The sequence below is a fragment of the Uloborus diversus genome, chromosome 9 (assembly GCF_026930045.1).
Source record: "Uloborus diversus isolate 005 chromosome 9, Udiv.v.3.1, whole genome shotgun sequence".
NCBI classification, from domain to species: Eukaryota; Metazoa; Arthropoda; class Arachnida; order Araneae; family Uloboridae; genus Uloborus; species Uloborus diversus.
In genome coordinates this window covers 117,269,538-117,296,964 of record NC_072739.1, presented here as the reverse complement: position 1 = coordinate 117,296,964, position 27,427 = coordinate 117,269,538, and the positions used below count along the sequence as shown (strand labels likewise).

The following is a 27,427-nucleotide window of genomic DNA, read 5'->3' as shown; positions in this document are numbered from 1 at the left end:
AATATCTCTACAGTATAAATTTTACAATCGAAAATTTAATTTTCAGGAATTCTTCTGTGATAAGTTGCTTTGCAGACTAATTTTATGTATTTAATTCGCATCGAAGACTACCGAAAAGAATTCTGCTACCGCGATTTTAATAGAAACGTGCAAAAACTTTCCATCATAGTCAGGTTATTATTAACATGACATTAAGCAAATCATTGTAACAATAAAACTCTAAGTTTATCCGTTCAAAATATGTATTATCCTTAAATGCTAACAACAGCATTTGAGGCAATAAGGAGCAAAGGGGTGTTAAGTGCAAAAATTAAAAATATAGAGATAACCAGTACAAATGGAAGGTGAACCTCTCATCTATTTTGGGGCAAGTGATTGTACTAATAGCCCTAGTAAATGCTGCTATACAGCATGATTTAGGAAAGAAAATCAACAAAAAATGCGTCAACAACTATACGCGTTTTACTGAAAATTTTGAACTGTCCACTTATATCCCTTTACATCTTTGCTGCATTTAATAAAGTTCTAACACTACAGCCACACATTGTAGCACTTAATGTACTTAATAGAAGTGAGCGAAAGCTTATCATCAAACATGGCTTCTAATTCTGGATCATAGATATACACCTCCATGATTCAGATAATACCTAGTGTATAATTATTCTTGTTTCTGTGTAAATCTGTATTTGTTCAATTCTGTTATCCAGTGGTTCTGCATATGTAGCTGGCTGAAGGTAGCGATAAAATAAATCATGACAATTTAGCACCCGCAGAATATGTGACATTTTCCGAGCATAATGCCAGTTAATGGTGTGCTGTTGGGACAGGCAACGCTCTGATACTATAAATTTAATGTTGAGAATAAATATTTTGATTGTCATTAATTTAGAATGAGACTGAAAGGGATCAGAGCGATATTAAATGATGTATGATTGAGAAATTTTGTCCTAAACGAGTTTACAGCGTGCAATGGTTTAAAGTTAACGCTTAATGGATAGGTCACGTACATTTAGGTTTTTCATTTGTGATATTCAAGCGGGCCACCCAAGTTTATGTTTTCGCCTGTAGATTTTCGCACACTGCGTTATCATTTATTTTATGCACATCATGTTATGTTTTTATTGGTACCATTATTTTTGTACTACCAATTCTATAGTAGAACAGTTAATAAAAATGTTTGTAACATATTATAAGAACTGTTGTAGATTAAATAAAAGCACCACGCCGCAAAACCACACAAACATTTTTAATTAATCATCCTAAAACTTCTCAAAAACCGGAAAAAACAGAGAAAATCTGACCCTGTCATTTAGTGTTGATTGTAGTGCTTTTAAAACGCAAGATCATAGAGGATAATCTTGTACAAATGAGGAAATGCAATTAAATTTTATTTGTCAATTTATATTCTCACAAAATTCAAATAAATATTGCGAAGCTTATTTTATCACTGTTTAAGATGTAGCCTTGTTCTGTTGATAACATTTTATTTTATTGTATTTTTATAAATTTTACTATACTGTACATTTAATTTTAAAAATGTATTAAAAAACTCTTATGGTTGTACTAAACATGATAGGCACAAAAGATGAACCAGATTTTAAAAAAATCATATTTTCAAAACTCCTGCACATATTACAATAAGTGATACGTAAATATAAACAGAAACATAGAAGTTTTTCTTAGTAAAGTTCAATTACACAAACTTGCGATGCGTAAGCACTTTGTGAAAAACATTTAATTAAAAATGCTTATCATTAGAGCCTTTTGCTACACGGCAACATCTAATCCATATTCCAGTTCACACTTCCGTTCGTTATAGACATTTTACAACATCACACTGCAAGTGGTTCATAATGAGGCATAAATGCACTCTTGAACTCTTGGTAGTGCTTTCGGAATCGGGGGTTGATAAACTATTTCTTTGAAGTAACCTCATAAAAAGAAACCACAGGACGTCAGAAACGAAATTTTGTTAGTGTTGACGTTTGTCGTGTAACTAAAGATTTAACACTAAAAACGCATGGAATGGAATAGTTTTGAACAAAACTGGACTTTTTGCAACATAAGTAGTGTAGATCAAAAAGCCAGAAAATGTGTGATATAAAGTAGTAATAATTTAGGTTTAAAAATCAGATTTCAACTAGTCAGAATTATGTGACCTTGGATAGTTTGATGTCATCGGAAAGGGGGGAGAGGGGTGTAGAAAGAAACTGGCATGTCTAAAAATAATGTTTTTACTTTTATGTTACAATGAGTGTATTGATCTAAATTCAGTAAATCATCATCGAAAAAAAAAATGAAATTTGAAGTTCAAGTTCGCTGGTAATTCACACCACGGATTACCAGCGGAACCCTAGCGGAAAATCGAGAGTTTACTGCATACATATTTCGGAAAGCTTTTCTACGTTGTAGGTTAGCTCGACCTTTCAAGTTTAGTTTTAATGTTTGAATTTCAAGTCGTTTATTTTAAAGGAATTAAAGCAGTAATTATAAAAAAACAAAATCAAATCAAAATCGTACACTTAACCTAATTTCCATAACAAATGAGTTATTTGTGCTCAATGAAATTATAATGAAATAAATATTTTAAACGAGGAAAAAACTTTCTAAACATTCGTCTAAAGACAAGTGCTGAAACGTTTTCACTCTAACTAAACATTACTTAGAATTATTAGTTTCCCTTTTAAATTAAATGAATATAAATTCAAACGCATGCATTATTTCTTACAAAAACTAATTATCTCCCCCGTCAAAACAAAAACTGTTAAAAATTTTTAATGAAAAGTCTATAAACTTGCCTCGGAGTTTTAATGCCTGAATTTTTACAAGGCGAATGGCTTTAATTGAATGCATTATCTTTGTTTTTACATTATTCTTAATGTTATAAAATGACAAAAAATAGGAAAAGAGCATACTTTGTGTCTTGAGTAACATAAATTTTAATTACCTTTTGCTTAAAGCTTTTTTTATAAGCTGAAAATAACACTATACGTAGAGAGAAGTATGTATAAAGATTAATGCTTCATTCCCTGGGAACATACAGCCACAAAATATGGATATTTTGGATATTGGGGCTACTTTAATTACTCGCAGCATTAGTTTTGTGTTCATCTGAGTGTTTGTAGCTTTTTTAATGAAGAGATTCGTAGTTGTTAATAAAAGTTTTAACGTAGCTGAAAATAACTTCTATAGTTTTCCGGATTCATTTTCTAAAATTACTTTCGGTAGTAGGATTGGTGTTCCTTCTTCCTTTCGTGCCATAAAATAAGTTTTGGAAAAAAATGAAGATGTTGATTTTATGCATTTCTTTGGATTGCGCGTTTTAATTATGTAGCATATTTTAGTTAGTTAAATATGAATGAGTTAAATTTTATAGGTACATAAAAGTACCTTCATAAAATGGCTTTTAGTTACATATATATATATATGTGTTTTTTTAAAACTACATTTTTTTTTTGACTACAGATGTTATTCGTTAAATGAAATAAATCAACATAAAACATAGTTTTGAAAAAAAAGATATTTTATTCACGATGTTAACCACGTAATTTGCGAGATGATATTCTTTGCAGCGTAAGTGGTGAAAGAGGACATATAACCCCCAACATTATATTTTTTGTTCAATCCCTAACATTTTCACCAAATTATATCAGGAAAGTTTCCGAAGATTGTTGTACTGTTTATTTATATAAATACATACAAATTTTCAATTTCTAAAAATACAAAAACAGTTCTGTAAGTGAAATACTTGAATAACACATAGGGTTGAGTTTATGAATACGATCAAATAACATAAATGTAAAAATGTAATAACGAGTGCAAAAAGTATGTTTTTTGACTGATTTGTGTTGCAAATAAAAGTATAGCGATGTCAAATATCTCTGTACTTGTCTTTAAAAAAATCCTTGTAGCAACTATTTACCTTTGTAACATAATGTTATTTTTTATATGAACTGACCTATGCGAACAAAATTTTTATAAGAATTTACTTTTATACTATACAAATTCTGTTCTTGGACTATTTGTTCAATCGCTATGTCAATAGAAATTGATCAGTGTTTCCTGTACAATTATTAAGCTGTTTGTATTCTATATTGTTTAGCTGTATTTGTCTATCTCTATTTGTATTGCTTATCTGTATTTATATGGTTTATATGTATGTTAATGAAGGCTATTGGCGGCACTGTCGTCAGGGCCTCATTACACTGGTAGATATAGGGGTCCTTGGGGACACATTCTAACATTTTATATGTAAGCGGTACCAAACGTTTGAATGTGGAAGTCCAACTCTTCTGGGGTCTAAAGTACCTCATTGCACCAGATACGGGTTAAAACTTATTTGAAAAAGTAAACGTGGTTACAAAAACCACGAAATAGAAAAATATTTCTCATAATGTTTACACAGGGATATCCATGAAAAAGAGTACATTTATGAGATATATTTAAATGTTTGACCGAACGTAAAAGAGGAGTTCCAAAGAAATTAAGAGTTGTACCAATCCTGTTGATTCAGATTAGAGACAATCTCACAATATATACTGAAAAAAGTACTTAATGATACTGTTTCATGAGTACTATAACCAAAAGATAATACCATTTTATAAAGAATAATGAGAACACTTATCCTCTGAAAAAGAAGTATTGCGATATGATAAGACGATAAAGGCCTCAAACATCTATTTTGCCGATAGTTTTATGTGTCCTGCAAAAGCAATTATCTTTCCCATATATCATTGGTTTTGGATCTGATGATGTCAAAACTAAAGTTTAAAAAGCATTTTTAGCCTGTTTGAGCGCATTTTGAATTTGCGTTTTGTCAAGCAGGTTCGATAAAAAATATTGATTACTTTAACGGGCATAGTCATCTATCTCGTTTCGTTAAAATAGTTTTCAAATATGCAAGACGCTAACAATTAACCAATAAGTTATTAAAATACAGGGTGTCAGAAACGTCTTTAACACTTTAAAAAAAATCTTGAAAAGCAACAAATTGACATGAGAATAAGCAGTCTGCACTAGAATACTTTACATATTCACGAATTTTTTATGACATTGTTAAAGAAAAAAAAATAAATTTAATTAAAAAAAAACTTTTAAATTAAGTTTAAAGGTGGCGCTGTACTGTCACAGTAATATTAAAAACAAACGTGATGTGAAGTGTTAAAGCATTTCATTAAAAAGAAAGGAAAACCTTTCATTACTAGAGTTGACGGTGTGCACCTTTTGTTGCTCAAACCACATATGAAAGGTATTCAAGTTTATCCATCATCAGAGACAGAATGAACTACAGGAAAGTTAAGCCTACTTGGGTTCTTCGCCTTTTCCGATCCTCAATCCTTGTAGATTTTAAGCCTCATTAACAAATATAGGCGTCCCTCGTATAACACGTTTAATCCGTTCCGTGTATTATCGAAACCGTGTTATACAAGACTTTTTTAAAAATAACTCTTAAACTTATTTGTTACACTAATTAATCATGTACATAGTAAACATCATGTCAATATGTATCGTGTTGTATCGAAACCGAGTTTCGTGTTGTATCGAAACCATGTTATACGAAACTTAGAAACAATGTGAATCAAGGGATGTGTACCGTGTTACATCAAAACCAAGTTTCATAAAAACAAAGTTAAAACGTGTTAGAGTTTAGATCAAAAATTAACAGAATGTATATTAAACAAAAATGAAATTTCATCTTTTTTAAACATAACTTCTGTGTTATAGCAAAACCATGAAGTATTAAATTCAAGTTTTCAATCTAATATCGAAACCGTATTGTGCAATTACCCTGTTATACAAGGGCAGTCTGTATATACGACACTAGGAGCAGGCACACAACTTCTAAACACAACTTCTTGCTGTACGCAACATATCTTTTGCCTTAAACGTATACTTGGGGCAAACCTAACTTGGCAGCATCGTAATGCTGTGACTAGGACCAGCAAAGCCTTTACAATGCTGTCAGTTTAAGTTTGCTCTAACTATAGCTTCCTTCATTTATACTGCATTACAATTATAAATGAGAATAAAAAACTTGAGATTTCTTATATTATATATGTATTTTAATTTATTTCTCTGTGTACTTTCTTAAGAACATGTCGGAGTATATAGAGTCATTTTAATTGTTTTTAGTCTTTTCACTCAGATATTTTTTAATAGAACTTAGTATATTTTACAAACTAGTCGTCATAACGTCATCTTTGACCAACGATTTTTCGACTAAAATCTTACAAAATTACATGTAAGTATGAGTTACGCTTCGGAAAACGACCAGTTTTGTTTTAACAGTACTAAGAATGTTTGACAGTACTTAAGTTTAACAGTACTTAAGGATGTTTGATGCAGTACTAAGGAATGTAGGTGGACATTTTCAAGTTTTGAGTAAAACGCGTTTAAAGATAAAGTCCTAGGTAGGCTTTCATTATTACTTCCTTTTACAAAAAAGGAAGTATTGTATTCGCGAAAAAATTTCACTCAAAAATCAACTTTAATTTCCATTTTGCTCACCCCAAATGAATATTGAGTTTTTTTTCTACCCGACCACACGTACATATGTACCCAAGAACGTATAGACGCCTGAAATATCCATTTTGAAGTTTTCCGAGTTAATTACAGCAAGTTTTCTCGTGACGTCTGTATGTACGTATGTATGTACGTATGTGTGTATGTGCGTATTTATGTCGCATAACTCAAGAACGGTATGTCCTAGAAAGTTGAAATATGGTATGTAGACTCCTAGTGAGGTCTATTTGTGCACTGCCTTTTTAGTTGCATTTGGGTGTTTCTAAAGGAGTCTTTTGCACCTTTTTGGGGGGGAGTTCATTGTTAATTTTGATGCAAACTCAAATGGTGTTATCATTTGGCGGACGTTTGGCGATATATTGCCAGTCTTTTGGTCGCCAAGTTTTGTCACCAACTTAGCGACAAATTTGGCGAATTTTTTTTTTTTTAAATCTGGTTTTAATGTGGCCATTGTTGGTGATATATAGAGAGTTAACTCTTGAATCACATTAAAATTGTAATAATGGTTAAATAACATTAAATTGGTGTAAAAAGAAGTCGTGTGATGCACATGTGATAATTAGATCGTTTTTTTTCTCTAAATCATTCTGTATAACAGTACCTACCAGACCTGCTAGTTTTATCTCTTACCTCAAGACAAAGGAGAGTTTCATCTATAATTTGTACTGGTACTAGTTATCCATAAATTTTTAATTTTGCCACTTACATCCCTTGGATTATCACCGCCTCAATTGTGTTTTCTAAGTGGAAACTAAAATTCTAATGTCCTACTTTCGATTCATTAGTTTGCAAATTTCAATAAATATCGCCAGAAAAAATGTTGATGGAAGGTCAAGAGAAATGACATCTATTGACTTTACTTCTTTATGTTTGGACTAAATAACGAGAACATTACATGGAAAATGTCAAGACTCTACTTCCTTTGTTATAATAAAGATCACTCTTAAAACAAGCTATTTTAAAGCATTCGTGGTTGTTATGGGAAATGATTTTCTCCTAGCAACTCAAATTACAGTAGACCGTCGTTTTAAGCGGGTTTATTTTACGCGGTTTCGATTATACGCGGTTTAACATTTGACACCTTTATTTTATTTTACGCCGATGCGGCAACGCAAACAGATAAAATTTTCTCCTCTTTCAAAATCCAAACTCCTAAAGATTGCAGATTATGCATAATCAACTGCATTTTGGTGTGCTATTAATCGAGTTTGGGTCACTGGAGACATTTTATGCGATTGGTTCCAGAGCTCTTTCCAGAAGTAAAGTTATTAAACTCACACAGTTCAGAAGTCCCTGGAAGAAGAGATTTTAGGAGCGACAAAGTAGGCCAAAACCAACGAGGATGCTAACGTCGGTGACGCACAACTAAAAACGTTCACATTGAAAATTTTAAGCCATTTCTAAACAACAGAAATGTTTTTTCTGATTTGTCAGGGAAGGAAGATTCTACCATGGAAATGACGCAAGTGATCATGGATGTGTTAATGCTCTGCAAAGAATTACAGTGAAAAAATTTCAGTGACAGGCAAAAGACTATCATAGCCAGCTCCTGTTTATAAACAGAACACGAAATTAATTAATGTTTTATTTATGCATGTTGTGCATAAAAGTCGAGTACGCATTAAACTTATTATACAATTAGTCATCATTAGAATGAAGTATTTTATTATCTATGGAATCAAACCCCTATTTTAACATTAGTATTAGGTCTTAATTTACGCGGTTTCGATTTACGCGGCATTTCAGTGGAACGTAACCCCCGCTTAAAACGAGGTTCTACTGTAGTTGTATAAATCAGCTAGATCTGAAAATTAACCAAGTTTATTTAAAAACCGTAGCTCATGCATGGTTCTTTATACCATCCATTATTCTCTGGTCCTGGTTCTGATCTATTATTTTGCAAGGTTAAATAAATATTAGAGCAAAACTTTTAAAGAAACGTCAAGGTAGGTAATGTTAGGTAAAAGGTTATTGACTTGTGCATCTTAGCTTTTAGTCTACAAAAAGATACCAATACAGGGCAAAAGTCGAAATTCTCTTCAACAAAGACTAGTCCAGGTTTGTGGATATTATGAAAATTGCTGTTTACTGAGCTACTTAAATAGTTGAATAAATCAGCTGGATCTAAAGATTAATCAACCTTATTTAACAGTCTAAGTTTCTCAATTATTCTTTACCATCTTCTCTCGTCCTGGCTCCAAATTAGGCAAGGTTAAATAAATATCGTTGCAAAACGTTTGATGTGTCAAGATAAGTAGTATGCTTACAGCCTTGTCCTTCTTAATGCTTAGTCTAAAAACGAGAACAAAATGGCAAGATGGAACATGGCAAATGTCAAAATTCTCTTCAACAAAGATTATTCCAAAGCGTGCGTGGATATTATGAAAATTGCTGTTCGCTCAGCAATTCAAATCAGTTGAATAAATCTGCTGGATCACCTGAATGCAAGCATCATTCGATGGCAGGAACATTCTAGTCCGGAATCAGGAATAATAGATTTCCCTATCTGTCTATTCTTCGAGTCAAGTGAAGCGCGAGTGTCCTACAAGCGTGACAGAATACTAGGCGAAAGCGGGCCTGGAGTACATAATGGATTCCTCAACTTGTTCCACCACTGGTTTCTGACATTCTTCTCTAATATCCCGTTAAGTTTAATAGATGACAATAGCGAAGAGGGGGTAACTAATCTCGTTCCGGGAGGAATACAATTGAATGTTTCCGGTTCGGTCAGTTCGAGAGTTCCCCAGTGGATTTTAAATGCAGCATTGTTTTATCGGGCGCTAAAAGGCGTTGACAGTTCTGTAACATCTTTATTTGAGCAGCAAATTGAATAAATAGTTCTGTTTCTGCTATTGATATACATTCAATTAAAATAAGTGTATAATATACATTAATGGCCGAAGAGATATGGATTTAAGTATTGCTTGCTATTAGTTCGGTAAGTTGAAACAATGCAGTGTCAAAAGTACTGTGATTGATAGCCCAAATTTGACTTAACTAGCTCTCAAAATACGGCAATACTGCTGTGGGCAGGTAAACAGTACTATGTGCAGAAAATGATTTTTCGAGATATTTGACGAAATGCATTTTGGATTCAATACTAATATTTGGGGAATGTTGAAATTTGACGTTTTTCAGCAGACACCAAATAAGCAAGCTTGTACAATAAAACTATCGTGCAATAGATGAAAAAAAAAAAAAAAAGGAAGGGAAAAAAAAACAGTTACTGCTCTTTACCTGCCATGGCAATATTTACTTTCTCATTGTAACATTGCGTTCACTTATGTACAGTTATTGCATACAATTTTAAAACTTTTGCAAATTTTGAGAAGCTAAATAACTTGCTTAATGTTTTGGAACAGCGTAAGTGGATTTGCTCAGATAAAATCAAGCACACCATTTTTTTTTAAAGTTAATCTTTTCAATTTGTCACAGTATAACAAACAATATAGGAGGAAATGTACATCCATAGGTTAAACTCCAACCAAAATAAAAACTCGAAACGTCATTCTGATGTTGAAAAATATAGTGTTTTTTGATCATTTCCTTTATGCAACAATGGATGCTCGATAGTAGCAATAGATCTATTGTTTTCTGAAACAAATATGAAAAGAGAAACAACTTTTTGAGCACATGCACAAAAGTGCACGAAATGTGTGTGTGTATTTTTTCCTTTCAACAATAACCTTAATATTCGATTTATACTCAAAACGCTACGTTGCTGTTCTGTCCTTATCTAATCAGAAATTAATTTTGACTAGGTACTAATAATTCTTGGAGCATATTAGTATAGTTTTGAAGCAGTGAGTTGCTACCCCTGGTGAGTCAAGAGTTGATACATCAGATCACTCTAATGATTTACTTGTTGAGATTTTGCATTAAAAGTATGGTCTGTTTTGGCAATAATATGGAACATTGTTTTTGGAAAGACAAATTAAATAAAACCAATTGAAAGTCCAATTTTTCCTTTCAAAAGTTTTGATTAGGTTATGAAATTTAAAAAAGGGTACGTAAAACAAACAAGAAACTCTTTGAATTTCGAAGTTGCTTTTAGACTTGTACAGTCTTCTTCAGCAAGAAAAAGCGTTATTTTTTGAACTGTTTATGGAATGTTAAAATAAATCCAGTGAAGTATATAATTAATTAATTATTTATTTTCTTTTTGTGGAATTTCATTTGTTGGATATACGAATATCACAAGAATCACTTTTAGTGCCTTATGAATGAAGTGGGTCATTCATCATATGTTGGTATTCTGAAATGTGTGTCATGAATTTAAGGAGCGCATGCCCTAATGAATATTATAGTCCAAATGCAGACTAAAAAGCCTGCTGATAGAATTGTATATGTGTACTTACAAAGGAGTTGATGCGCATAAAAGCAAATATATGTGAATAAAGAAAAATGTATACTTTGTAGTATTGATGACACGTGCATTTTTCTCCAAAATACAATTGTTCCCTAAAACGAGATTTTCAATTGTATAATAATGAGTTAAAAGGGGCTATGCGTGTATGCTTTATGGAAACTAACTGATGTGTGCATCACATGACTTCCTTTTACTCCAATTTAATGTCATTTCCCCATTAATGGCAACTTTTATGTGATTCAATAGTTTACTCTCTAAATATCACCAACAGTGGCCAAATTGAAATCAGATTTAAAAATAAAAAAACAAAAAAAATATCACAAAATTTGTCGCCAAGTTGGGGGGAAAACATGGCGACCAAAATACTGGCGATATATCGCCAAGTGTCCGCCAAATGATAACACCACTTGAGTTAATATCGAAATTAACAATGATTTCCTCCCAAAAAGGGACAAAAGACCCCTTTAGAAACACTCGAATGCAACCAAAAGGGGAGGTGCACAACTAGACTCCACTAGGAGTCGTACCAAGTTTCAACTTTCTAGGACATACCGTTCTTGAGTTATGCGACATACATACATACATACGTACATACAGACGTTACGAGAAAACTCGTTGCAATTAAATCGGGAAACGTCAAAATGGATATTTCGGGCATCTATATGTTCTTAGGTACATATACACGTGTGGTCGGGTCGAAAAAAAAAAAAAAAAAAACTCAACATTTATTATGGGGCGAGTAAAATGAAAATTAAGGTCGATTTTTGAGTGAAAATTTTTTTTGCGAATACCATACTTTCGTTTTTGTAAAAGGAAGTGAAAATTAGTTTCTTTACACTTATAAGTTAAGTACACATTTAAATTTTACATGTAGTTAAATGTGTACAGCGCTCACTAAAATACAAAAATTTTTTCATAAAAAGTAGTTGGGTTGCAAACTCTTTGGATATTAATTGTATTTTAAGATAAGTTTCGCTTGAATATTAGCACTTCGTAATATTCCATGTCGTTAAACTTAAAAAAAAAAATGCTAATTTGATCTTTCTGGTATTTTAGAGCTTTAGTTTTATTTTAAAGACATAATTATATGTGTAACTAACTACTTGAATGAAAAAAATATTTACTTTGCTTATGCAACGGTTAAAAATTTTGTATTTATTCTTAATAAGAGCAGCAAAGGGTATAGAGATAACAACATGTTTCCGCAAGAGTAAGTTTTCTTCCACCATCTTTCTCAAAATCACGTGATGTCTAATGGCTAGCAGAGGAGAATGATTAATCATTCTCCGAGCATGGTCGCCGAGTGACATTAAGATGGTGGAAAACTAGGTTATGGTGAATATTTAAGAGCATATGATCAGTTTAAACACTTTTCATTAAAATTTAATCTAATGCCATTGTATTAGTAGAATTTTTCAAGGACGTCATTTTCATGTTTTGTAGAAAAAGTGAGAAAATGTAACTTTTACAATGAAAACCAAACGATTTTTCTCTAAATGTTTGGTATATGCATGCAGTAACTGCGAAAGGTAAAGTTCAAAATTATTTTCAAAAAATAACTTTCAACCTGTAAAACGGGGGGCAAACGTCCAAAAACGAAAATTAGCGTTAAATGAACTTGCTATAAATGATTGCAAATAATTTTAAAGTAACATTCAAAAAGGAAAAGAACACCTAAACTGTTAATGTAAAATAAATAGTTAAGAAAAAACTCGTGCTCAACGAGCAACACGTGCCCAAAAGTATGAGTAAATAATGATATTTCAGAATTTTTTTTAAAAAAGTTTAATGTATTATGATATTGGCGACAAAAATAATAAAGAAATGAAAAAAAAGGTTAAAAAATTGCAGAAAATTTAAAATTTTCGTTAATGAATGCTGAAATAATGCTATTACAATGCAAAAATAGAAATTTAGCGATGAAGGAAATTAAACATTAAATTCTTTAATCAAATTATGTCCTATGCTTAATGTAAATCACATGCTAATGTAAATGCTAATGTAATTCACATGCTAATGTAAAATGTGATTTACATGCTAATGTAAATCACAGGCCTCAGAAAAGGCCAAGTTTTAAAGGTTTCAAAACGTGAGGGTCCACAGTTGTTTGAAAATTCATGAGCCATACTATTTAAATTTTAAACTATACATTAAAAAACTGTTTTTGAAGAATATGGTAAGGTATGAGTTAGAAACTATTTAACACTAGAACGACTGACATTTTCTGTATACCTAGAAAGACTGAAGGGGCCAGTGTGGTCCCTACCCATTTTTGGAGTGAATTCTTTTAAAAATTCTTGATGAGGGAGTCCACATGCCTGATCCACCTTCTTTCATGACTAAATAAAAACTTAGTACTTAATTATTTTTAGTTTTTCTTTCTATGCTGGACAAAAGGTTGAATTAGTTTTCCTTTCTAAGAGCAATGGCTACCGTTAGGATGGTAAGCAGTCGGTACTGTTTGTAGCATTTGGATATCCAACCGGCTGCATAAAGAGGAAGTTACAGGTTAAACTAGAGTGAATGGCATTTTTTTATGCTACAACAATTTGGAGAAAGGAAAAAAACAAATTTTTTAATTGTCAAAATGCTTAGGGGCCACTGTGGCCCCTCCCGTCTTTCTAGGTATAAGGATCAATATTAACAGTACTATGAGGCGAATGATTAAATGATTAAACAAGCATTCAAATAGTGTCATATAATGAAAAGTCAGAAAATTCCATTAAGTTCCGTTAGATATTATCCGAGTTATTAAACAACAAACTACGCGAGGGGCGACACAGGCCCCTCCGTCTTTCTAGTGTTAATTATTTTGATTTCAATATATTATTTTAATACAAAAAATGTTTTGTACCCATTTTCTAATTAAAAAAATGGATATTTATATTGCAGGCTTACGTCTTTTTTCTTTTTGGAGTTTTGGATGATTTCTCTGCTTATTCTGATTTTACTTTATTTTATTATATTTATGTAGCGTTACTTACGCTTTTTTACTCAAGGACTATAAAGTTGTAGTAGGCAAAATCGGCTGCGTGCATTTTTATTTTACTTCGAAAGCTTTTTTTTTGCCAGTTTGGAAGTTTTTTTTCTCAAACTAGATAGCGGAAAATGTTAATTAAATTAGTCAGAAACGAATTCAGGCTATTTTTTTCTTATTTTATTTTATTTTTATCATTAGAGTAAGAAAAACTGAAGTCACAGCAGTTGCTTCTGCAAAACATGAATGGACAAAAAAAAATCCAAATACCACTTCCAAATACCAATAGTTTTCTCTCAAAAATTAGCTCTTACACGCAACCTAGCAAACGAACTGCTCGAATTCTGGATCTAAAGATCACGAATACTGTCCAGTGACTTGTCTTTTAGCACGAAATAATGGATAACAGATCCTTACGAATTTACCTACTCATAACGAAACGGACGATATATATGCGTGTGACACGTGCGATAGAATATGCACTAAAGCACAGTTACAGTACATAATAGATTTTCCAGCATGCTTCAACAGGATGTATTAGTACCTCCACATACTTCTCTAATATCCTGTTAGGTTAAATGAATGGTCACGAGGGGGAGGAAGTGGTAGCAACTAGTCTCATGCCCAAAAGCTCACTTGACAACCCCGTAGTTCGGAGAATTTCGAATAGCATTGTGAACTTTCTAAGCAAAGTTAATTAACAGGGCTCTATGTATACTGGTTGATCGAAGATTCATAAAGTTATTGAAACATTGATCATTGTTTTGTACACTAAAAGTGTAAATATTAGTGTGCATGAAAATGCCATTTTGACCCAGTGATTTAAAGTATTTATTAAAGTATTCTCTTAGAGTTAGAGGGATAATTGTACCCCTAATAAAATTGAAAGCGGAAAACGACTGAATCTGCTGACTTAGTCACTCGAACATTGAAATAAAAACTGTGACGAAGTGAAAATTCATTAACCTAATAAATCATTGCTCACTAATTTGTGTAACAAAAAAAAATTACAATTTAGGATGCATAAAAAATGCAATTTTGAATCCTTAATTTAAAGTTATTAGGGTCATTCCATAGAAATGTCAACCTCAACCTCAGAAATTTTTTTTCCACAAAGTCTTAATTGTGACCTATCATTTCATTCAGCATAATTTCTAGTACATAAATACAGTACCAGTTTGCAAAAATTTCATTCGGTGTTTTTCTTCTGGCTCTAAACGTTCGAGGTTGTAGAAAAGGCTTAGCATACGCAAAAAACATGCGTCTAAGTTTTCTTGTGTAATATAAAATTTTTTGAAAATCTTTAAAAAAACTAAGTTTATTCAAAATGATTAGATGTTGGCCCAATAAAATTGATTGTTCTTTTTGCATACACTATAAGATAAGTATTTTAATTAGTTTGGTTATTTCACTGGAAATATTTACGTTACGTTAGTCACGAAAATGTACTGTTTTCTGCTTAAAAACTAAACCAGATGATTGAACCAAACAACACTTCTTATTTTCTTACATGAGTGTCATATCTACTAAAAAAGTGCAAAATAGTTATTTTAGCATCAGTAGATATAAAATAGTTAGTGTGACTAACGTAACATTTGAGCTGTGACTAATGTAACAGTTTGCATGTGACTAACGTAACATTTTAAAAAAGACTACTAATATTTAAAACTTATTTAATCTAATGTAAGTTTTCATGAACAATTTTGAATATGTAGGCATTCTATATCGATTAAAAATATAAAGGGTGAAAAATACCAGTAATATTACATTGTAGACCTTCTGTTTACTTAAAAAAATACTTTTTTAAAGGTCTTTATAAAGATACTTCCAATTTAAAGAATTATTAAAGGAAAAAGGTGAGTAAAGCAAAATGAGTACTCTGCTGAATATGCATTCCACACAAGAATCCAAGCTTAAGAATTAAGATAATAGAAATACAGTCTTAACAAAGAAGAACGTATCTATTTTTTAGAAAATACATCTCCCAACTATTATTAAAATGAAGTAATGGCTGCTCGTTCGAAAACATTTGAGGATGTCACGTGATACAGTGACAATAAGCTCTGCTGCTGAAAATTCAGAAAATGCAAGATTGCTATTTCAGAAAATGCAAGAATGATTATTTAGAAATTCAAACACTTGCGGTGATATCTGGAATTAAAACGCATTCTGCAAAAACGTTCGAATATTTTTTTTTTCAATATTACATTTTAATTCAAAAGGATGCAAAACACTATTCGTCCGATGAATCAGTAAACCTTAAAATATAATATGCCACTGAAAAGTACTACGGAGTTTCTTATGACGATAATTAGTATATTGGCAGAATACTAGAATTCGGTGAAACTATCAACTTGCATAAAGTTATTTTTTTAAAAGAGAGATATTTAGGATTTAACTATCCCAAGAATGATGTCATTCAGTTTCTAAAAGCAGTTTTTTATTTGTTCATTTTTTTCGCACATTCAAATTGAGTTAATTGAACTGAATCCTTCCATTCAATTTCTTACACTAATATAGAAAAAAAAGTAAAGAAAGAACCTTAATGCAACACAAAAAAGGTTCCCAAAAAATGTAAAAGTAATATAAGAGCAAGAAGTTAATTATAAAAAGTTTTTTATATGCATTCGTTGCTTGTTATTCGATGGTTACGTTAGTCACGTTACGTTAGTCACACACAGTTTTTAGTAAAAGTACAATTAAGGGTCGAAAAATATTCATCTGTAACAAATCTGTAGTACATTTTAAAAAATAGATTGTTTACCTCTTACAAATATATCGGCTAATTTTAAATGCATGCGTAAGTTTCAGAAAAATTTGTCTCGTAACATAAGCATTGTTTCTCAGGGTTGCAAAAATGTTACGTTAGTCACGATGCCTTTTTTGGTGAAAAAACACCTGCCAGCACTTATTTTGCTTCAAATTCTTGGTAGAAATGAAAAATAGTCACCTTGTACATTTTAAATCTGCATATTAAACCAAAGCACATTTATTTTTACTCCTGGAGTAAGTAAAAAGAGTTTGAAAATCAGCTGCGAATGTTACGTTAGTCACTATGGAATGACCCATTATTAGATAAAGTGTTTTCTACAATAGAGTCTATGTAGAGATCTATGTAGTCGTAATAAAATTAAAAGCTGAAAACGTCTAAATCTGCACTCTAATATCGAGCTAAACAAGTGTTGTTGAGTGAAGGTTCAGGAACTTAATAAATCATTGCTCATTTTTTGTGGAACCCAAAGTGTACACTTTGTAATGCATAAATAATATCATTTTGAATCGGTGATTAAAAGTTATTTTTAGAAAAAGCATTCTCCTAAATGAAGTTAAGGGATAGTTGTAATCATTATGAATTTAAAAGCTAATAACGTCTAAATTTACAGTCAAAAACTACAGGCGTCGTCACTCCATCATCGAAGTAAAAAAGTGATTGAGTGATGATTCACAAATTTAATATACCATTGCTCACAGCTTTGGGCAAACAAAAGTTCCCAAAGGATGCATAAATAATTCCATTTTGAATCAGTGTTTCAAAGTATTTATTAGATAAAGTATTATCTTAAAAAGAATTAGAGGAATAAGTGTAGTCGTTATGAAATTGAAAGCTAATAGCGTTTAAATCTGCAGTTAAAAAATTACTGACATCGTCACTCAATATCAAGCTAAACAAAAAGCTCCGCCAAGAACTAAACGAACCTACTTTCCCATAGACCAATATCGACATTCTAGTATCTAATCAGTATTCTCTGAAGAAGCTAAGACTGAAAATGTTATTTTGATTCAGTTTTATTTATCTCTAACTCGCGTCAATGTTAAGTCTAGAGAATACTGTAATTTGATTTTTCTTGGAAGCATTTTTCCATTTCTTGAAACAAAAAATTGAGAACATATCCATAATTTACAAAATATTTCCATTGTCGTTAGAGTTAAAAAATTAATTGTTAAAAAAATATCCTTAAATTTTTTTAATATGTTTTTCAGCTACTTCCAACAAAATTTGTTTGAAGCAAATCTAGGTTTAAATTTGAGATCAATATTGATATTTTCCCCGTAGACGCTAATGTTAACGTTTTTAGAACTGATCAAAAATGCCATTTAAAAAAAAAGAACCTTTTCGATGAATATTTTTTATCAAGAGCTTTTTCCAACAAAGTTTGAAGCAAATTGACCTTTTAAGTTTGGATCTACACTTGCTTACCTGTAGGAACTAATGTTATTTTTTTTAACTGTTGAAAATTGAACGAAAAGTTGTTCAAACCAGAAAGTGCAGTGTAAGAATGGGGTGTCCTTGCTGTGATCTTTTGAACAAAAAAAAAAGTAGGTTCGGATTGGACTATTAATTCTTTTACCTTTACGGAAAAGTAGGCTAAAAAATGTGATTGAATGAAGATTCATGAACTTAATAAATCATTGCTTTCTATCAGTAAGCAAGTTGCTAAGAGATAAATACTTTATAATAATTTAACATGATCAGTATAGAATATTTGATACAGTAGGCTAAAAAATGGGACTGAGTGAAGATTCATGAACTTAATAAATAATTGCTTTCTATCAGTAAGAATGTTACTAAGAGATAAATACTTTATTATCATTCAACCATAGACAAATAATAAGAATAGACCGAGCTATGGCAACCCTTTTGTTGCTCATAAACCAAACCATGTGACTGGTGGATATCCTAGCAACAGCGTTGATCGTAGCAGACGATCAACGCCCGCGAGAAATAAAATAAATAGAATTGATGGAACACGAAAGAATGATCTTTTATGGAGTCCGAGTTGTAAATTTATTATTCTAAGTTGTAAATATTTTGTTAATATAGTGAGGTTTTTTGTTTAGATAGTATTGTGCATTTTCTTTATTCAATTTCAATAACTCTCTAAGCAATTGAAGATGAAAGCGCCCGAAAAGAATCGGCAAACGGTACGATTTTTACCAACAATTTCAACTTAAGATACCGATTAATACATTTTTGCGTTAGCGCAAAACGTTTACGCCATTAAAAATAATCAAACAATTAAATAATGCATAACTAAAAGAAAAACAGTTCATTCTCTGCGCCTGGAAAAAAAAAATATAATGAAAACACATTTCGTCTTAAAATACATGTCGAGTGCCAAACTATAGATAATGTTGCCATCTAGCAACCATGCTGCCAAAGCTTTCGCCAAGCCTCCCACCAGTCACATGATGTATCCATGAACCAATTTTTTCATCAGCAAGTCTGGGAAAGCTCGGTCTACTCTTATTATTAGTCTATGCATTCAACATAATCAATATGAAACATTTGATCCTTATGGTTGAATAAACAGCAACATCTGATGTTTTGTTGGAGTTGTTTTTCATTTTTAGGTTGATTTTCAAAGTTTTAAAATTTATCGTAAATACTTTTTTTTGTGACAGCATGCAATAGCAAAAATCTATAAACATAAACAGTGATATTTTTCTAAGTAGCTATATCAATAGCAGAACTTATATTTATTCGTCTGCTCCAATTTATACCGCTGTTCATAGTAATGAAAACAAAAACTTCAAAACCTAAATATATTAATGTTTTCATTAAGTTATATTGATACTCAAATCATTTACCACGGTAAAAAAAGGGAGACACAGAAATGAAAAAGAACACTTTGGAGAGTAAAAAATTACTCTTGATTTTCTACAAAGGTTCTGATGTTTTCAAATAAAGGGTAATTTCTCCGTATAAATATTATTTGAAAACTTCCAAGACATTAACCGTTGAAGAAAAGTATGTCATCTGAAACTTTTCTTACTTTTTGAAATCGGTTCAAGTCAATACTATGCTGTAATATTTAAGAAAGATAGAGCGAAACACAAATGAGAATATTTTTACACTGTTCCATTAAAGCTAAGAAAATCGATACGGAGTTCGATATTCTCAAAAAGAAAATGGTAGATTTTATGTCTCATTTCTGTGGGTAGAGGTATATGAGTTTCCTTGCTGGAACATCTACGGATTGTATTTTAGAAACTCGCAGGAATCTGAATGCGAATAGAAAAGAGGGAATGAAGTTTTTTAATGGAAAAAAATACGATAGTTAAAAGGAAAATTTATGCGGTATTTAAGATTTCCGCGTAAAACGCTTCTTGCTTTCTTTTTCTGGAGATAGTGTGTGAGGGTTATTTTAATGTTAAATCAATAAAGGATCCTTGTTAAAAATAAGACCATTCTATTAATAAGTTTAAGCAGTTCTTTAAAATGATATGCAGTTATAGTTTATTTCGAAACTACATAGTATATTGATATTTTAACTAGAATACGACATTTTCTTGAATGTTAAATCTTTTATGAGATATGTTTTGAAGTTATTAAAAGTTGTAAGTTTTTAACTTTATGTTGTTTTTAAATGACATGTCATAACAAGGAATATTGAAGAAATATACATATATAATTTCTTAAGTTGCTTTTTTAAAGACATACTTCATCTTGATAGAATATTTTCTTTTTAAAACTAGAATCCGATAATAACTTAAATGTTAAATATTCCATGAGATATGCTTCGTTGGTATTAGAATTTTTTTATAAGTTTATCTTACTGTAAAATCATGTAAGCATATTATAGTACAGAAAATTGCATCAAAATATGAATTCTCGTAAGTTGACTCTGTCTGAATAATTCTTTAATCTTTACTAACGGAAGTAATACAGTTCTTTTTAGATAATGTAAGTCACATTATTAGTTCCATAATAAAAATATAATGTGACTTTTTTGACAAGAGATAGTGTATTCCTTTTTAACTAGAATACGAACTTCACATTACTATTAAATATTTTATTACATATATTTTGTCATTCTGAAAAGTTGTTTGCAAATATGTGTTATTGTTAGCTATGTACGAATTATATGGAAGTCTTCATAGTTTAAAAAAGTAATATTCTGGTTGACACATAGATAGAGGTAAAAAGGTTTTTAAATATCGGATGTCATGATTGTGTTCTCTAAATTCCCTAAAAACAAGCGATAAAAATCTAGAAGAGAGTGGAGAAATACCGTAGGGGAAGAAAAACACCACAAGGTATGTCTCAAAAAATGAAAAAAAAAAAAAAATGTTGTGGGCTTCGAAGATCCTAAGGAGTTTTTTGGTAACGAAACCTGGATGACTGGAAATGTTTTGTGTGACGTTTCTAGTACAATTTCTTACAGACACCTTGCCTTGCTGCTAACGTAAACTGTGTTGACCTAGAACATTCCAAAATACGTTTGAAAACTTAACGTTCCTAAAGCATGGGTTTCTTAAGACGTCGCGTCGTTTGGTAAGATAATTGGTCTGGAGCCAATTGCGAACAGTTTGGTTTGAAACCATTCCTATCTTTTACCAAGCGGAAGAGTTGTTGTAAAAAATAGTATTTTTCTTTCAGTTTTTTCAGCCCAAACAACTTTGCGATCTTTTAAAGAATTCACTGATTTTCTGGATTTGTGCTTTAGGTAAATGATACCAATATTAATACTGATACTTAATTGGGTACGATCTTTTTCTTGAAAATTTTCTAAAGACAACATCTGACTGTTTGAACATTTTCGATGGTTAAAAGATTTGCATTGTATACATTATTTCACTTAAAAAAATTAGTTCCACCATTTTTACAAAAAACTCACATTATCTTCATTTTTTTAAATACACTAAAACATATAAATAATAAAATATACAAGATACGCTTTACCTCGTATGATTCTCCAACTTTCTTATCAATCTGCTTTGCTGTTGTTATATTTCCTGATGATGATTCTACGCTGAAATATATATGGTCCCTGACATCCAACAAATTGTACTGTACAGACTTCCTTCCTGGGTCGTAAGCATGCACTGTTGCTACGTGAACGCCCGGTGGTGCTTGCTCATATATTCTTGGATCATGCAATGGGTTGCGAAAAATCAGTTTTCCTATAAGAATAAAACGACAAATATTTAAAACAATGGAAATTGGTAAATTATTATAAATAATGCATCTAAATTCACTAATAATGGAGTTCAATTTTAGCCCGTAAAATGTGTATCCAATGTAAAAGAAATAAATCAATAAATTTAAAAACAAATAAAATATAAAAATTAGGATAAGTAAATAAATAAATTGAAAACATTAAATAAAAAATTAATTGATTAATTTTAAAAAAATGAAGTTTTCAACTTTGGTCCTCTGTCATTCAGTTTCTACGCAGTGACTTAATTTGCACTTGAGCTGACAGAATAAAATAGGTATTTTTTAAAACCCTTTTTCTTTAAGTTTAAGCAAACGAAACTTTTTTATCTTGCTGAAAAGATTATATATTTTTGTTTCTATAATTTGTAAACATCGATGTTTTTTCATCGATGTTGCAACACGACAGACAATGTTCGATAATGCAACGACATTTTCAAAAATTTCTAAGATATCATGCAAATAATTGTCATCTTGCACCCGATGCAAAAGGTTTATTTTATAATTCCTTAAAAAATTTCCTTTAGTAAACTCCCCGACCGGAAGTGATTAGCCAAAGGTACTTTCAATCCCAACGAAAGAAGAGAAACGTGCTTAGATATTGCTCTCGAAGGCAATAAATTCCTTTGGGGCTGATATGGATAATGCAGCGCTGTCCCAAGAAAAGTTCCAAATCGCTCGATCACATTCGTTATGTATTCCATTCACTTTCTAAGTGTGAGATATGCATCAAAGAAAACCAATCATGATCACAGAAGAAAACAGAGAAGGAGATAGGATACAATTGATTTTTTCCTTTTTGTTCTTTCTTTTTTTTATCATCGAAGATATCTGATGAGTGATTTTGTTAGATAGTCTACATGCGTGAAATTTATTTATAAGTGTATAAGCAATCTGCCCACAGTTCAAAAGATTTTTTGTTAAAAATAAAGGCTGAAAGCATTGTGTTTCAAAATGATAATTATTTGACATACACTAATATTCAGTATTTCTAGATACACATGATTTTTTTTGGAGATTTAGGTTGACGATTTTTTTAAAATACTTATCAAAACACTATAGGGTCATTCCATAGTGACTAACGTAACATTCGCAGCTGATTTTCAAACTCTTTTTACTTACTCCAGGAGTAAAAATAAATGTGCTTTGGTTTAATATGCAGATTTAAAATGTACAAGGTGACTATTTTTCATTTCTACCAAGAATTTGAAGCAAAATAAGTGCTGGCAGGTGTTTTTTCACCAAAAAAGGCATCGTGACTAACGTAACATTTTTGCAACCCTGAGAAACAATGCTTATGTTACGAGACAAATTTTTCTGAAACTTACGCATGCATTTAAAATTAGCCGATATATTTGTAAGAGGTAAACAATCTATTTTTTAAAATGTACTACAGATTTGTTACAGATGAATATTTTTCGACCCTTAATTGTACTTTTACTAAAAACTGTGTGTGACTAACGTAACGTGACTAACGTAACCATCGAATAACAAGCAACGAATGCATATAAAAAACTTTTTATAATTAACTTCTTGCTCTTATATTACTTTTACATTTTTTGGGAACCTTTTTTGTGTTGCATTAAGGTTCTTTCTTTACTTTTTTTTCTATATTAGTGTAAGAAATTGAATGGAAGGATTCAGTTCAATTAACTCAATTTGAATGTGCGAAAAAAATGAACAAATAAAAAACTGCTTTTAGAAACTGAATGACATCATTCTTGGGATAATTAAATCCTAAATATCTCTCTTTTAAAAAAATAACTTTATGCAAGTTGATAGTTTCACCGAATTCTAGTATTCTGCCAATATACTAATTATCGTCATAAGAAACTCCGTAGTACTTTTCAGTGGCATATTATATTTTAAGGTTTACTGATTCATCGGACGAATAGTGTTTTGCATCCTTTTGAATTAAAATGTAATATTGAAAAAAAAAAAATATTCGAACGTTTTTGCAGAATGCGTTTTAATTCCAGATATCACCGCAAGTGTTTGAATTTCTAAATAATCATTCTTGCATTTTCTGAAATAGCAATCTTGCATTTTCTGAATTTTCAGCAGCAGAGCTTATTGTCACTGTATCACGTGACATCCTCAAATGTTTTCGAACGAGCAGCCATTACTTCATTTTAATAATAGTTGGGAGATGTATTTTCTAAAAAATAGATACGTTCTTCTTTGTTAAGACTGTATTTCTATTATCTTAATTCTTAAGCTTGGATTCTTGTGTGCAATGCATATTCAGCAGAGTACTCATTTTGCTTTACTCACCTTTTTCCTTTAATAATTCTTTAAATTGGAAGTATCTTTATAAAGACCTTTAAAAAAGTATTTTTTTAAGTAAACAGAAGGTCTACAATGTAATATTACTGGTATTTTTCCCCCTTTATATTTTTAATCGATATAGAATGCCTACATATTCAAAATTGTTCATGAAAACTTACATTAGATTAAATAAGTTTTAAATATTAGTAGTCTTTTTAAAAATGTTACGTTAGTCACATGCAAACTGTTACATTAGTCACAGCTCAAATGTTACGTTAGTCACACTAACTATTTTATATCTACTGATGCTAAAATAACTATTTTGCACTTTTTTAGTAGATATGACACTCATGTAAGAAAATAAGAAGTGTTGTTTGGTTCAATCATCTGGTTTAGTTTTTAAGCAGAAAACAGTACATTTTCGTGACTAACGTAACGTAAATATTTCCAGTGAAATAACCAAACTAATTAAAATACTTATCTTATAGTGTATGCAAAAAGAACAATCAATTTTATTGGGCCAACATCTAATCATTTTGAATAAACTTAGTTTTTTTAAAGATTTTCAAAAAATTTTATATTACACAAGAAAACTTAGACGCATGTTTTTTGCATATGCTAAGCCTTTTCTACAACCTCGAACGTTTAGAGCCAGAAGAAAAACACCGAATGAAATTTTTGCAAACTGGTACTGTATTTATGTACTAGAAAGTATGCTGAATGAAATGATAGGTCACAATTAAGACTTTGTGGAAAAAAAATTTCTGAGGTTGAGGTTGACATTTCTATGGAATGACCCTATAGTAGTATTGTTGCTGTCGTGTGCCAGCAAGGCTAACAGTTTGGAGTGCGCTGCTTCACTTTCCTAACTGTGCCATAATTTGGTGTGAAATCCGACTTACATAGTACACACATACCAAAAGACCCGTTTATAGGATAAGCAACCATTTACAGCACAAAAACATTCACACACAGAAAGGACAGCCAGAAGAGAGAAATTAAATCCATGCCCAAACCGGGATTCGAACCCAGTACCTCTCCATCGCAGTCAGACATCTCTGACCATTACACAAGATATAGTAGTATTAAAAAATCTTATGAGCACACATTCAAAATTTCTATAAAACCTCCAAAACCGCACTGTAAAAAAGCCGCTAAATGTAGCATTTAGTTCAACTTATCAAATCTGTCAGAAAAGTATGGAGTATGTTACAAAGATATAATATTGTGTCCACTTAAGTCCCTCTGCTACTCTCTTAACTTCGGAAGTGTCCCCTTTTGTATCTATAGAATTGCTACATTCATAAAAGCGGTTTGCAGGTACAGTAAAACCTGTAAAGTTGACCACCCTTGTAAGTTGACCACCTGTCTATGTTGACCGCTTTTGTCAGGAACGGAATTAGTCCTATCTCGTATAATGAAGGAAAACCTCTGTAACTTGACCACCTTTCTATCTTGACCACCTGTCTATCTTGACCACTAATGTACCCCAAATTTGGTTTGGAGTATTGTAAAAAACCCTTTGTAAGTTGACCACTTGGTTTATTTTTTAAAACTTATTGAAGCAAATTATTTTATTTTATTATAATTTTTTTTAATATCTTTCCAAGAATATTTTTGATGCCAAAGTAGGCCAAAGTAGTTTTGAAAGTAGATCATCATGGTTATAAATGTATTAAATGTATATGAGAAAAAAAATAAGTGAAAATTTTGTTATTTTTGATTAGCTATGAATTTTTAGGAGCTATTAATATCAAAACACATTTTATAAACAATGTTTTTTTTTTTTTTTGATCAATTTGCTGAAATTTTAAATTTACATGACATATTATACGTCATTCTGAGAAAATAACATCTAAAAATATTTGAATAACATTTTAAATTATTGTTTCAAAGTAATGTTAAGCAATGAAAGTGAGTTGAACGGAAAGGGTGTGAATTAGTCAAAAAATGAATACAAGGTACAAGAAATGACAAAAAAAAAAAAAAAAAAAAATCATTACCCCCTTTATAAGTTGACCACCAAAGTACTGCAACCAAGTGGTCAACTTACACACAGGTTTCACTGTATAGTGAAGTAGCCATGTTCTACTGAAAAAAAAAAAAAAAACGTATGGCGCCATCTGGGAGCAAATTGCGGAGTTAGCGTTTTTGTTTTGAAAATAGAACGAGATAGGAAAAAAAAGTGATTTGAAAAGTTGTAAAACATGAAGATACTTATTAGAAATTAACGAAAATGAAAGAAAGGATAAAATAATTATCTGTGTTTTCGTGATTTTGGACAAACGTTCCTGATTCATGGATTCATGTCCTTATGATATCACAAAACTTGAAAGGTGAGACAAATGAGGCATTGAGAAGCACAGGGAAGTAAGTGACATAATCAAACATTTGGAGGAAACCAGTACAAATGGTTGTTGAGCCTTACATCTGTCTTGGGGCAAAAAATAGTACTAGCTGCACTGATAGTTGATGTTATATAGCAGAATTTTGAAAAAACTTGTAAATGAAAACCTACCTATGACAGCAATTTTAAACACATCTTACTCTAAACTTGAAAATGTCCTCTTAAATCCCTTTGTTTCTCACATTCTCAAATGATTATCTTTCGGACTACGACACTTTGCTCGTAATTGTGTAATTGTGAGACTGTAGTGTCAAATCCTTACTAATAATAAAGCTGAAAGACTGTGTCTGGATCTCTGGATATCAGGATTTCTGGATGTCTGTTACCCGCATAGCACCTGAACTGTTCTGACAACTTTCATGTACTTTTACACATAGTTAGTACGTAAAATAGGAGGGGAGCACCTTGAAGCGACTTTTCGAAAACTCGAATTTGTTATTTTTCTATTCCAATTTTAAGAACATTTTACGAGCAAATTCTCATGACATGGACGAGTAAATTATCATAAAATGGACAAGTAAAATTTCATAACGTGGACGAATAAATTACCATAACATGGGCAAGCGAACTAACATAGCAAATTGGCGAACATGCATCATCCATTATTTGTAAATATGCAGGCGAACGAAATAACCATTTCAAAATGACCAATTTCGTGACTATAGCAGCAGCCGTTTTTAGGAAAAGAAGCTAGCAAAGAACTTCAGTTGGCAGTTTTTATTCTACTTAATGAAACAAAAAATGGACTATGCTCAAAAAATAACAAATCAACAACGTAAACGAATTTCATAAACCCAAACAGCAACATTATAATAAACTAGAAAGTCGCTTGTCATGGTATGACGGGTGAAAATTGCTTCTCTTCTTCTACATTTGAGCGAAGCAATTGATTGTTTGGTGGTATTTTAATAGGGGAAACTTTTAACCCTAACTCCAGTGAGCTTT

At 31.3% G+C, this 27,427-nt stretch overlaps 1 protein-coding gene across 1 annotated transcript in view; it reads right to left on the bottom strand.

Moving 5' to 3' along the window:
• The window catches only part of LOC129230455 (uncharacterized), a 192,830-nt gene extending 167,807 nt beyond the window's left edge, over positions 1–25,023 (bottom strand). The window contains exons 1-2 of the mRNA XM_054864853.1: positions 24,993–25,023; positions 21,553–21,773 (exon numbers count right to left, since the gene is read on the bottom strand). Coding sequence (XP_054720828.1) covers positions 21,553–21,773; positions 24,993–25,023 — 252 coding nt within the window. The remainder of the gene's footprint in view (positions 1–21,552; positions 21,774–24,992) is intronic.
• Positions 25,024–27,427: the final 2,404 nt, after the last annotated feature.